A 12789-nucleotide genomic window follows, 5' to 3' on the forward strand; every position below is an offset into this window, starting at 1 on the left:
CCTTAAATAGCTTTTATCAGGATATTTAGTCACTACACAGAAAAATTTCCCTCCCACTTTCCCTCGCTGTCTCTCTCTCTCTTACACACACACACACACACACACACACACACACACACACACACACGTGTAAGGTGTGTTGCAGGAGAGAAAACCACATATTCCAAATGTAACTTGTTCATGCTTCTATTGAGAACAGTGGTTCTCAATCAATGGGTCTCGACCCCCCTGGCAAATCTCAATCTCCTAAAATATTTACATAAAAAGAAATAAGGACTCCCTTTCAAGACCATTGATTCTCAATCTTCCTAATGCTGCGACCCTTTAGTACAGTTCCTCATGTTGTGGTGACTCCAACCATAAAATTATTTTTGTTGATATTTCATAGCCATAATCTTGCTACTGTTATGAATCGCAATGTAAATATCTGTGTTTTCCTATGGTCCTGGGTGATCCTTGTGAAAGGGCCATTTGACCCCCAAAGGGTTTGTGACCCACAGGTTGAGAGCTGTTGATAAAGAGCATTGATAACATTTTTCAGAGTTACTTGCTATTTTGGTTTTGTAATCATCAACACAGCCAATGCTGCTTTTTATAAATGTAGAAAACTGCAGAAGTATGCTTAGGGTCATTTCAAGAGTTGTTTGGAAATCCTGTCCTAACCTCCAGCTATAATTTGTTTAAGAATTTGTTTTAAAAGATGAAATGCGAGTTAGCAACTCAAGTAGCAATTTTAAAAATCAAGTTTTCTAACAGAATACAATCTAAAAATATACTAATTTAATAGTTATGTGTTGAGTGATGATGATAGAAAAATATTACAAGTTTTTTACTTGATTAAACTATTGTGCTTTTGTAAGAGCAGAAAGCTGTCTGCACAGTAAAAACACTGCAGTTCATAACAAGCAGTTTTCTTGTTGCTATTGCACTAGTGGGCTTTTCTTGCCTGGCTTCATGGAATTGTTGTGCACACAGCCCAGGACTGAGTAAGACTGTTGCTGACAGCTCTCCCAGGCACCTCACTTGGCGTTTTAAATGTGGGTTCTGGGATTTGAACTTAAGTCCTCATGCTTTCAAAGCAAGTGCTTTATTGACTGACTTATCTCCTTAGCCCTGTCTTGAAATTCGAAAACAAAATAAAACAAGCAATAAGGACCCCACCTTTTCATTTTGTAAGTGAGCTTACATGTTCTGTATCTGGTCCTGCCTGACAATCAGAGTTCTGGCAGGCACCCAGTGGGAGAGGGCTACAGTTCAAGGTTTAGTATACAACCTTTTCTCAAACCCCTATATTTCCTCTTTGATCCCTTTGTCTCTTCAGTGAGACTGTTGCCTGCCAATCCACAGCCTTTCTATGTCCCTCTTTCTGCCACAGCTGGGGAAGGAACTGCCATCTACCATATGAGCTAGAGATAGTGATGTCCACTTTTGTTGCTTTTGTAATTCTGTGGTTGGAATCACTTTGCTTTCTGGAGTGTTTTTTTATTTCTCTGTAGACAACAGCAGAGCGGAAATTTAATACTAATTCCCAGTCTGTCTATCCTGTAATTTTGTTAACAATTCAGGGAGCTGAAGAGATGGATCAGTCATAAAGTACTCATTCAGAAAGCAAGAGAACTTGAGTTTGGAGTCCCACCACCCACATAAAAAGCACGATGTGGTCATGAAGGAGGTGGGGACAGGAGGAGCCCAACAGATTGCTGGCCAACAAGTCTAGCCAACTAGTGAACTCCAGATTCAGTGAGTCATTCAGACCCCAACTAAGGTAGAGAGCAATTTGAAGGAGACACATAATATCAACATCTGGCCTCCATACACATGTGTACACACACATATACTTGAATGCATACAAAATTATAGGTTGGTTTATGGATCTCCACTGGCTTTACCTTTAGGTCTAAAGTTGAGTGATGCTGGGCAGAGGAGACTGGTTTTATAGATAGAAAAAGGCTGAAGAAAGTAGAAACAAAAGCAGAAGATTACTTAAAAAAACTTAGGGAAGACTGAACAATAAAAACCAATGGATTAACATCAGTTTATTTTAGATACATTTTAATTCATTGTTCTGGGGTTTGAACCCAGAAACTTGAACTTTAGGTAAGTGCTCTATCCTGGGGATACATCTCCAACTCAACTTTTCAGCTAAATAGATTTGTTAAGTATGGTTGCGTAAGATTTTAGGGTGAATGACTCCATTTGTTTTTAACTTGGCCTATGAGAGAGTAGTGCTGGAACTTAGTCCAAACCAATGACCTATAATTTTTATTTAACAATAATCACTCCTTCTTTTGCCCTGGTGGTGTTGTGCCTTTTGTTCCTTTGCTTTCATTTTACAAGGTTTTGGGAGGTTTGAGAGGTAACATAGGTGTTCATTGTGCCAGGCATGAATAGTAGTCTCAGTTTAGCTCTCACAGAAGCAATCATTGTTCTCCTCAGCACTACATTTGTTGTTGCTTTAAGTAATAATCAAATTATGTTACTACAATGGCATGTATAAATGGCATTAGGAAGTCTATGAACAAACCTACTGACTTTTGTTATACATGTAACTTAATGGGAGCAGAAGAGTGTGGCCCTTCGCGAATACACTATACAGGGAGAAGAAAGGGTGTGGTTAAGACAGCAAGTTATAGTAAATGGAGATGAACAGCCTCTGCTCTAGGTACATGAGTATGGCATTCATCTGTTGTTATGAACACCTAGCTGATTCAGCTTCTGGAACAACCAAGTTATGGAAGTCAACCTGTCTTTAAAATGCTATCATCAAGCAATTGTCATCTCTCTAGGTTGAAGCTCTTTTCTATCCTTGACATGGATGCTGTTGACGTGTTCAAGCTGTGTACCTGGGTTCTCTACCTTGTCTGACCTAACTCCCAGAAATCCCTTCCCCTGCCTGATCTTCTCATTTTGGCTTTGACTTGCATGGTTCATTATCTTGAATCTTCCTTTCACAGGTATCTGGCTTCACCAGCCTCTAGCCCTTTGTGACTTCTTCAAGACAAATTTACTTGCCTGGCTTGGGAAAGCCTAGAGGGTGCAAATGCTTAATGAACTCATTTTTTGTTAGCATGGCTTATTTCTCTGCAGAAAGTTATTTTACCTTCCAAACTTCTGATAGATTTCATATCGCAAGGGATTATAGCTTTAAGATCAGTTTCATGGAGGTTCTGGGGAGTATAGAGTTGTGGGAACACCAGACCTTGAGCAGAGACCCACTTCCCCTTCTGCCTGGGAGTAGGCAGCTGTAAGACAATGTTTACTAAAACATGTTTACTAAAAACAATACAATGCCTGGGGGCATTAAGTTCCTGGAAAAGGCCTGCCCACAGAAACCACCCTGACCTCGACCTTGTCCAAAGACTAACCACCTCTTCTGCCACGCCCAGATCAGTTTCTGGGGTCAGAGAGAACCAGCCAGGGGAGAGGAGAGAGCAGAAGCTTCTCTGGAGGGAGCCTTTCTTGGGAAGTTTTCTTGAACCTTTTTGGGGCCTGCTTAAAGTTTTCTTTACATCGTTGAACGAGTCTCTGTGTTGTCAATCCCCAACACCCTCCGCACGTTCTCGGACACAGGCCGCGCAGCAGACGAGACATAGAGTAACTGCTTATATTTAGCAGCTCACGTGTGGCCTTCCCCTTATTCTGGAGACCTCCTGTTTCTAAAACTCTTCATCTTCCAGTGCCCCAGAAAATAGAAGTCTCCACATTGAGCTTTCTAGACAACTTTAAAGAGATATGTATTTAGCCTTTTCCTCTGTATAAAAACCTGTTTGTTCCGTGGTTAATATGCAGACAAAAGCAAATGAATGTGAATTTGCTTTTGTAAACAGCAATTAAAACAGGGAACTTTGGGGGATAAAGTTAAATGTGGTTAAAGTGAAGCTGAGAAAGCTACCAGTTGAGAAGTACACTCATAAGGTCAGCTATGCTCTAACCCTTCAACGATGAAGAAGGGAGTGCTCTGAGACTGGGATTTAACATTTTTCCTTACTAGGGGAGTTGAATCATCACTGCTCCAGTGAATTTTTTTTATACAGTTGCATAGATATCTTAGTTGCAGTTACTATTGCTGTAATGAAAACAAGATGACCAAAGGCAACCTGGGGGTTAAAGGGTTTATTTCACTCACAGCTCCATGTAACAGTTAATCATCACAAGCAGTGAGGGCAGGAACCTGGAGGCAGCAGAAGCCATGGAGGAGTGCTGCTTACTGGCTTTCTTTTAGAACCCAGAACTACCTACCAAGGGGTTCACCACCCCCAATGGGCTGGGCCTCCTCCATCAACCACTAACTAAGATTCTCTACCAGCTTGCCTACAATTGGATTTTATGGACATTTTCTCGTCTCACATCTCTCTGATAACTCTAGCTTGTATCAAGTTGACATAAAACTAGCCAGCACAATAGATAATGTCAGCAACTATCCTTTGGGGATTTTAATGTCTAAGGTCCTTATTTGGGGCAGAATCTAAATACTTCTTCCCATCTTCATAGCTTGTAACTTTTTCAAATATTCATTTTGTTTCCACAGGTCTACAATCAGTTCCCTTGGGGTGGAGAGGGTTTCTGGCATAAACTCAGTACCTGTGTGCCAGAGTAGAGGCCTTCACAGACTCAGGGCTGTGCATGAACTCAGTTACTCTTTATATTAACCTATGAATGAGGAGCTATTGTTGTGTTAATTTACTAGATGGTGAAACTGAGGTACAAGCTACCAGATATAGTAAGTAGCAACTTTTATAGAAGGAATAGAATGTGTGGGTAAATCAGACACATAAGTTCTAAGGACAGTTCATGTGTAAAATAGTTCCAGTTGTCCAATTGACCAGCTAAATTCTATCTAAGTGTATTGCAAGCATTTGCCTTTAGTTAGCATGCAAGATTCTTTATTCTTTATTCTTTTTTTTTTTTTTTTTTTTTTTTTTAGTTTTTCGAGACAAGGTTTCTCTGTGGCTTTGGAGGCTGTCCTGGAACTCCCTCGGTAGACCAGGCTGGCCTCGAACTCAGCATGCAAGATTCTTTCTAGAGACAGCATGATTACTATTGGTTTTTTTTTTTTTTTTGAGACATGCTCTCACATGTGTCCCTGGCTGGACTGGAACTCATCATGTAGACCAGGCTGGCCTCAAGCTCATAGAGATCTGCCTGCCTTTGCTTCCTGAGTACTGGGATTAAAGATATATGGCACCACTGTGACTGACAGTATGGCTTTCTGATAATAAATGTTTGATGAACCTGATTTGAGAATCTCTTTTGTTAACATACCCCTGGGGCAAGACTGTCTCTACGGCTGTCGTGCAGTGGGCTGTGACCCCTTTGGAATCGAATGACCCTTTCACAGGGATCACATATCAGTGAGTTGTGACCCCTTTGGAATCAAATGACCCTTTCACAGGGATCACATATCAGATATCCTACCTATCAGATATTTACGTTATGATTCATAACAGTAGCAACACCAAAAATAGTTTTATGGCTAGGGGTCACCACTGCTTGAGGAATGGGTCCCAGCATTAGGAAGGTTGAAAGCCACTGCCCTAGCAACATAACTCCTACCTGGAGATCAAGAAGTCTGCCTAACAGACATCAACAAATGTGAACCACCAAGATAACTTAGTTGTAGCCCCCTCCTTTACTTATGGCCAATGAAAGAGAAAAAAATTAGTTTAATAGAGTCATATGGTGTCTTGTGAAAATTTATCAGAAGTCCCTAACAGAAACTCATAGAGTTATAACCTCTAATATGAAGATACTCTGTAATGTGATAGAACTTAGAATACAGGTAAGACCTACTCTTAAAATCACAAACAAGCAGCAGCAATAAAGTCCTAAAACCATGTGAAAATCCTTCCTAATGTAATGACACTAAACTGATCCTTGAGAGAGACTTTGAACTAAAGTGTAAATCAGGTCACTTGTGAAAACAGGAGCTATCTTAATTAATTTTGGTACTAGGTCAAGCATAACTTGATTAGCCGATTCTTTTTTTTTTTTTTTTTTTTTTTTGGTTTTACGAGACAGGGTTTCTCTGTATTGTTTTGGAGGCTGTCGGTCCAGCCTGGCCTCGAACTCACAGAGATCCGCCTGCCTCTGCCTCCCGAGTGCTGGGATTAAAGGCGTGCGCCACCAACGCTCGGCTTGATTAGCCAATTCTTATGTTTGCTTGTGTGTGCATGTTCACATGTTTGCCTGTCAGCCAGATGTTGGCATGCGTTGTCTACTTCAGTTGCTCGCTATCTTGTTTTGTTTTGTTTTTGGTTGTATTTGTTTTGAAGATAGTCTCTCATTGAACCTGTAGCTCACTAATTGGCTAGGCTGGCTAACCACCAAGCTTCCCTGAATCTGCCTGTCTCTGCTTTCACAGTGCTGGGTGACACCTGCTCATTGCTGAGCCTGGCTTTGAAACTGATGCTGAAGATCCGAACTTAGTTCCTTGTGTTTGGGCTGCAAGCACTTTACCAGATGAGACATCTCCCCAACTCTAGAAGCCAATTCTTCCTAATCATATGGCACAATGTTTGCCTGTAATCACAAGATGATTCACAGACTCCACAGTTAGTATTGAAAAAAGAAAAGTGTACAAAGATGGAACAAACACCATGCACTGTGGTATCCTTTATTTAAAAATTGTGATCTAACTGCAATTGTAGCGTTCTCATTCACCATTTGGATGGCATAATAAACTGAGAGAACATTGATACAGTCCCAGGAAGGCATTAACCTATAAACACACGTATAATCACCCATGCACACATACACACAACATACACACAAAGATTATAATATAAACACAAAAGTGATGAAAAACACTTTGAATGCTCTAAGTCAAATTAAAACCCCTTTATTATAATAAACTGTGGCACTACTGTGGCTATAATGAAAGATAGTGTAACTGCTTAAGAAGCAAAAAAGGGAAAATACTGGCAATTTGAAACTAGCAACACAAAGCAGCCAAAGTAAGATGGAAGATAGGAAGACTAAGAAATATCAAGTTTCTAATGTCCATACTGTGTAGGGTTGCACAGAAGTAATTTAAAATTGATTTTTAAGGAACTATTTTAAAAAGTCCTTTGAAATATTAACTTGTTGCACTTTACAAACAGTGGAACAAAAGTATTTGGAATGTTACACACACACACACACACAGAGGAAACATACTAGGATATCAGTTTATGGTCTTTGTTTATGACCTCCAAAAAGTTTTATAAGAAAAAAAATTAAGTGCCAATGAAGTGAAAGAAAGTTAAAAATTCCTAAAGATGCAAGTCTGAGTGCATGAGGAAGTCTAAGAATGTAGCTCAAGGCTGGGGGCAAGGCATAACTGCACAGTCAAGAAGGAAAACAAGGGCGGACCCCATAAGGCAGGCCACACTCTTTGAAGTGTGTTCAGGATGAAGGTGTATTCAACTCAGACTGTCTGGAAGGAGCTTCCAAAGTACATGGAGTTAGTTCTACAGTTGCTCCCCAGTTGAAATCAGTTTCATAGTGCCCAATAAATAATTAAAACCAGCATTCCAGCAAACTGGGCTTCCTATATCCAGATGCAGAAACATCTACTGCACATGCAAGCTGATAGTGTGTTAACACAAATATGAATCCTGGTTTAAGAAAAAAAGCACATTAGCAAGGACTTTTTTTTCATACTTCACAGATTCTCCTGCAAATGTCTGAAGCTGCCAGACACTTGCAAAGAGGAGTGAGTTAGTTTCCTATGGATTTTAGAGGAAAGGAGATTTTATTATTCCAAGGAAGCCAGAGTCATCTATCAGCAGGGCTTCTGTTTTCAGGATGTAAGAAACATAGTTAATGTTCTCATTGCTGCAATTCACGCTAGCTTTAGAGCCAGGAAAAGTGGTAGGTGGAATGGGGAGAGAAATGGGAGGTTGAAAGTGGAGAGTTGGAAGTCTCCTATGTCAGGATGGCTCAACTGCTTTCAGGATGAGACACTGCAGGATGGGGACAAAGCTGGTTCTCTGGATCAAAGCTGGGGTGGGTGGGTGGGGGCAGACGGGTGGGGTAGAGAGCCATTCTTCCTCCAGGGAATCTGGACTGAGCTACAGCAGGAGGCTCAGGGCTCTGGTGGTGGCTTTATTTTTCAGGAGTGTATTCAGTTGGGAAATGTATGACTTTTTCCCAGGTAAATACTTCTAGTTATTCTCTCTCTAAAGTCAAATTGGTTACACAAGTTGCTGGTTATTTCCCCCACATGGAATCTAGCTGCACTAGTGTCTTAAGGTGCTATCTAATTCAAATTAATGCCCATCAATAACATTGCTGGGTACCAACTACTGTTGCTGATGAATCAACCTCCAAATGACTTAACTAGATAATCTACCACACTATGTGCTTTTCTATCTTGAGTTTTTTGAGTTTAAAGAGCTAGTCCTTTTAAAATGACTTAGGAACTGCTTCTGTTTGGCTTTGCTTCACTCTTCCTCCTCTTCCTCTCCCCCTTCCCCTTCCCCTTCCTCCATGGTTTCCACAATGAGCTCCGCAGTGCAGGTGGCTTCTCCGAGGCTGTTGACAGCCTTGCAGGTGTACTTGGCATCATCATCCCCGCAGACATCGCTAATAATGAGAGAGCAGTTCCCATCTTCATCGTAGTCTATCTGGAAGTGACGGGACTCCCTGATTGACTGGTCATCCTTGAACCAGACAACCTCAGGGTCTGGGTATCCTGCAGCACAGGGATAGAACACAAATTGCAGAACCTGTTACCAGAAATTATTATCAACATCATCAAGTGGTTCTCAAGCTATCTCTGTTGATTGAAACGTGATGTTGGCTCTTAGGGTATATTTCCATATTTATGCTGGAGTATGGACATATGCTGTAAAGACTCATTTCCTAAACCTCAAATAGAATATTCGAAGCTTGTTTTTGTTTGGAACAAGGTCAAGGTTTGAAACCTGGGTTAGTTTCCAACTTTCAATCCCCACCCCCAGCCCCACCACAGCCTTTTGAGTGCTGAGATTACAGGCATGCACTATGAATGTGTGAGATTACAGACGTGCACCATGAATGTCAATGACTCTCACAATGCTACAGGTGTGTAGCATGTAGCACATGAATATCAATGTGCACCATGAATGTCTGAGATTACAGGTGTGTACCATGAATGTCAATGACTCTTACAATGCTATGGTGTGTACCATGAATATCAATGACTCTCACAATACTACAGGTGTGCACCAAGAATGTCAGTGACTCTTACAATGCCTCACTGTCAGTTGGACAGAGGGTAATCCAGAAATGTTGTCTAAATTCTAACTGTACAACGAAGGCTAGACATCTTGATGAAAATAAAATGTTTGAAAATTAAATGTATAAAAGCTTAACTTAAATTTGAATTAAAAGTAAAAAAAAAAACAGGTACTAGGGATTTTTTTGGAGTTGCACACATTCTAAAATTGGGTGTGACAGTTGTTGCATGAGGTGAATTTCTGAAAATAGTTCAGCTGTAAACCTAAAATGGATAAATTTATTATATGCAAACATTAACTCCATGCAGCAAGTAATGGCTATATAAAACATCAGATGAGGGAGCTTGTAATACTGCTAAGAAAGAGAAACCGTATCTTAGTTTGGCCACAAATAGGTAGTTTGTTTGTTTGTCTCTAGGGATGGGTCCCAGTGGCTGGCCTGATGTTATTATGCACTAGCCATGTCTCTACAAAGATCAGGGTTAAAATATATGGAATAAAAACACATAAATAGCCGGGCGTTGGTGGCGCACGCCTTTAATCCCAGCACTCGGGAGGCAGAGGCAGGTGGATCTCTGTGAGTTCGAGGCCAGCCTGGTCTACAAAGCGAGTTCCAGGACAGCCTCCAAGACAATACAGAGAAACCCTGTCTTGAAAAATCAAAAAAAAAAAAAACCACACACACACACACACACACACACATAAATATAAGTGTACTATATATTGTAAAATTATGTGTATACATCTGTCACCAACTTTGTCTATGTGTATTTTTCAATATGTAATGTATTACAACCAACTTGTTCCTAAAATTTGTAGAAGTATTTTTAGATGAAAAACAATCTTGTAGCCCCTGGCAGTATAAGAATACACACAGAGCTCAAGGATTCTAGTATTCTTTTCAAGTGCAATTTTGTTTTCCATACGCTCTGGTTTTACATCAGGTCTATAGTCAGAAGTTATGCAAATACCAAGGAGGTCATCTCAAAGAGAAAAAAACACAACAGATCATAACTCTGCCATCGTAATATATGTTTAAAAAATCCAAAGGGGGAAAAACACAAAAGAGATCCAGTGACAATAGAGAAGATCTGAGCAACAGCCTTACTCTAGAGCTTCCAGTGGAGTCCCCAACGTCAGGACCTGAGCATCACCACATGAGGCACATCTATTAGACCACTGGCCTGCTGCCTTAAGATGCAGGTCACAATGAGAGACTAGATCAACAGGTGACCCTCTGATGGCAGCTCTCTCTCTCTCTCTCTCTCTCTCTCTCTCTCTCTCTCTCTCTCTCTCTCTCTCTCTCTCTCTCTCGTGTGTGTGTGTGTGTGTGTGTGTGTGCTTTGACCTTGTATCCTCTCACCCTTGAAGCTCAAGGAGAAATTAATGGTCCTACTCAGTAATTGACTTCAAGTATGGAAGTCACATAAACAAGGCCTGACAAAGTGTGGACTTCTTACCAGCCCTGCCCCCAAGCTTATACATGTCCAATATCCACGTTGTTTGGGGGGCTGATCCCTCTGGCACTTTGTACCCTCATCCCCATGCTGTGCACAACAGCTCTCTCTCATACTCTTTCATTTTAAGCAGCTCTCTCAAGGTTCTCACAATGCTCCTAGTCACTCTCCTGCCTCAAGGCCAGATCATGGCGTGGCAGGTCAACAAACCCTCTGTCCTAAAAAGTCTCATACTAGTCAGCGTGCATGTGTGTGCGCGTGCGTGCGTGCATGCGTGTGTGTGTGTGTGTGTGTGTGTGTGTGTGTGTGTGTGTGTGTGTGTGTGTTAGACAGGACTAGACCCAGGGCCTCACACATGTCAGGCAACTGCTCTCTCTCCAGCTGGGCTACACCCTCAGCCATATAGTAAATTCATATCAGATCCTTTCCTGAATTGGCTGTTCTGTTTTCTTTGTTATAAAAAGAAGATGAAGGAAGATGTTTCTTCCTTCCTAATATAGGGTTACTTTACTCAAAAGGCAATGAGAGCCCAGTGCTGGAGAGTCACACAAAAGTACAAGGTGTGGCTGACTGTAGCTGCCACGCTGGGCTATGTGACCTCGGAGAGACTGCCTGGCAAGTTTTTCTGTTCTACTTGGTCAGATCAGAATGGGAGATAACTTCTACTTTGCTGGCACATGTGAGCACAGGCTTGAAGCCAAGATGCCTGTTTCATCCTGCCACTTACCTTTTCAAAATGTTGTAATCTGTTGAAACAGAGAGGCTTTTGCCATCAGCTTCACTAATTTCTTAGGACTCACTCTCCGATCCCCGAGGCTCTGTTCTTTGTTCATGGTTTTACTGATTATGGGACTCAGGCTCTGATCCCTGAGGCCTCTGTTCTTTGCTCACTCACTACCATAGGGCTGCCTGACTCCTTGGAACAGAGACACTACACAAGACACCCCATGAGAAATAGAGCACAGACTGAAGGCTGGTTCTGCATGTGGGGTTCCATGTTTCCTTACTGTAAACTGCTGTGCATTCTCTCTCCAGCCCTTACCAACCTACCATTTTCCTCTTTACTTTAAAACCTTTTAAAATAATTTACAGGTTTCAATCCAGCACTCGGGAGGCAGAGGCAGGTGGAACTCAGTAAGTTCGAGGCCAGCCTGGTCTACAAAAGGAGTTCCAGGACAGCCAGGGCTACACAGAGAAGAAACCCTGTCTTAACCCCCCCCCCCAAAAAAAGAAAAGAAGTAAGAGGTTTACACATGGCCGCATAGAACCCCTAGGACCACTCCAGATGTTAAATATCATTTAACAAATGAGGGGCTGGGCACAGCCTGCTGATGAGCAGTTAAGCTGGCTGACTCCAGTCGTTGGACTTTTTGCCAACCACCCTTGCAGAGCCTCTTATGGCCAACCCACATGCTTCTCGGTGGCTTGAAAAGTCCCCGTTATGTGTGTCCTACGGCTATGGAGGCCCATGGTGGTCTATGTAGGTCTAGCAGCTGGTATAAAGAAGTATGAACTGGGACTGTGGTAAAATCACTGACTGGCACTAGCCTTCAGGAGGTTGGGAGAGCAGAAATTGGTCCTTTTGGACCAAAGGGACCCAGTGTCCCTTTGGTTTTGGCTATTCTTATCATTCAAAGCAGTACAGGCCTGGTATGTTGCCCAGGATCCGATGTGCAGCCATCTCCGAGTAGAGCAAGGAAAGACCTGGCCACAGCTTACCTTCAATCTTGCAGTCAAATCTAGCAGCACTTCCCTCCACAACTTCCAGATCACGAATGGTCTTAGAGAAAAAGGGCTTCGCATGGGGCTTTTCTTCCGCAACAGCCTCAAGGAAAGCCTGGGAGACATCTTCTAGAAGGTCAAGAGGAGACCAGGTCAACCTTCATCTCCTTCCTCTCTCCCTGAGTTTAAATCTCTCTCTCTCTCTCTCTCTCTCTCTCTCTCTCTCTCTCTCTCTCTCTCTCTCTCTCTCTCTAATTTAGCAAATAGTGCAGCTTAGGGAAGTGAATCATAGCACAACCTTCTCCTGGGGATGAATTGGCTTGCTGCCAACTGGTTTCTGGCAGCAGAGAGTGCTGTGCCCAAAACAGGGAACTGCTCAGCCTCCCCTTCCCTGATGCTGACACATTGAA

The 12789-nt window shown here is 42.0% G+C and overlaps 1 protein-coding gene across 3 annotated transcripts in view; it reads right to left on the bottom strand.

The window, feature by feature from the left end:
• Positions 1–6599: 6599 nt before the first annotated feature.
• Positions 6600–12789, bottom strand: part of Mylk (myosin light chain kinase) — a 176552-nt gene continuing 170362 nt past the window's right edge. For 2 of the 3 annotated variants that reach the window (XM_021228014.2, XM_021228015.2), the window contains 2 exons: positions 12377–12508; positions 6600–8674 (listed from right to left, as the gene is read on the bottom strand). In XM_021228014.2, coding sequence (XP_021083673.1) covers positions 8424–8674; positions 12377–12508 — 383 coding nt within the window. In that variant the 3' untranslated portion in view covers positions 6600–8423. The remainder of the gene's footprint in view (positions 8675–12376; positions 12509–12789) is intronic. The other variant, XM_013114547.3, reaches the window with a different exon arrangement.

This window comes from Mesocricetus auratus, unplaced genomic scaffold (assembly GCF_017639785.1).
Source record: "Mesocricetus auratus isolate SY011 unplaced genomic scaffold, BCM_Maur_2.0 Super-Scaffold_100008, whole genome shotgun sequence".
Taxonomy (NCBI): domain Eukaryota; kingdom Metazoa; phylum Chordata; class Mammalia; order Rodentia; family Cricetidae; genus Mesocricetus; species Mesocricetus auratus.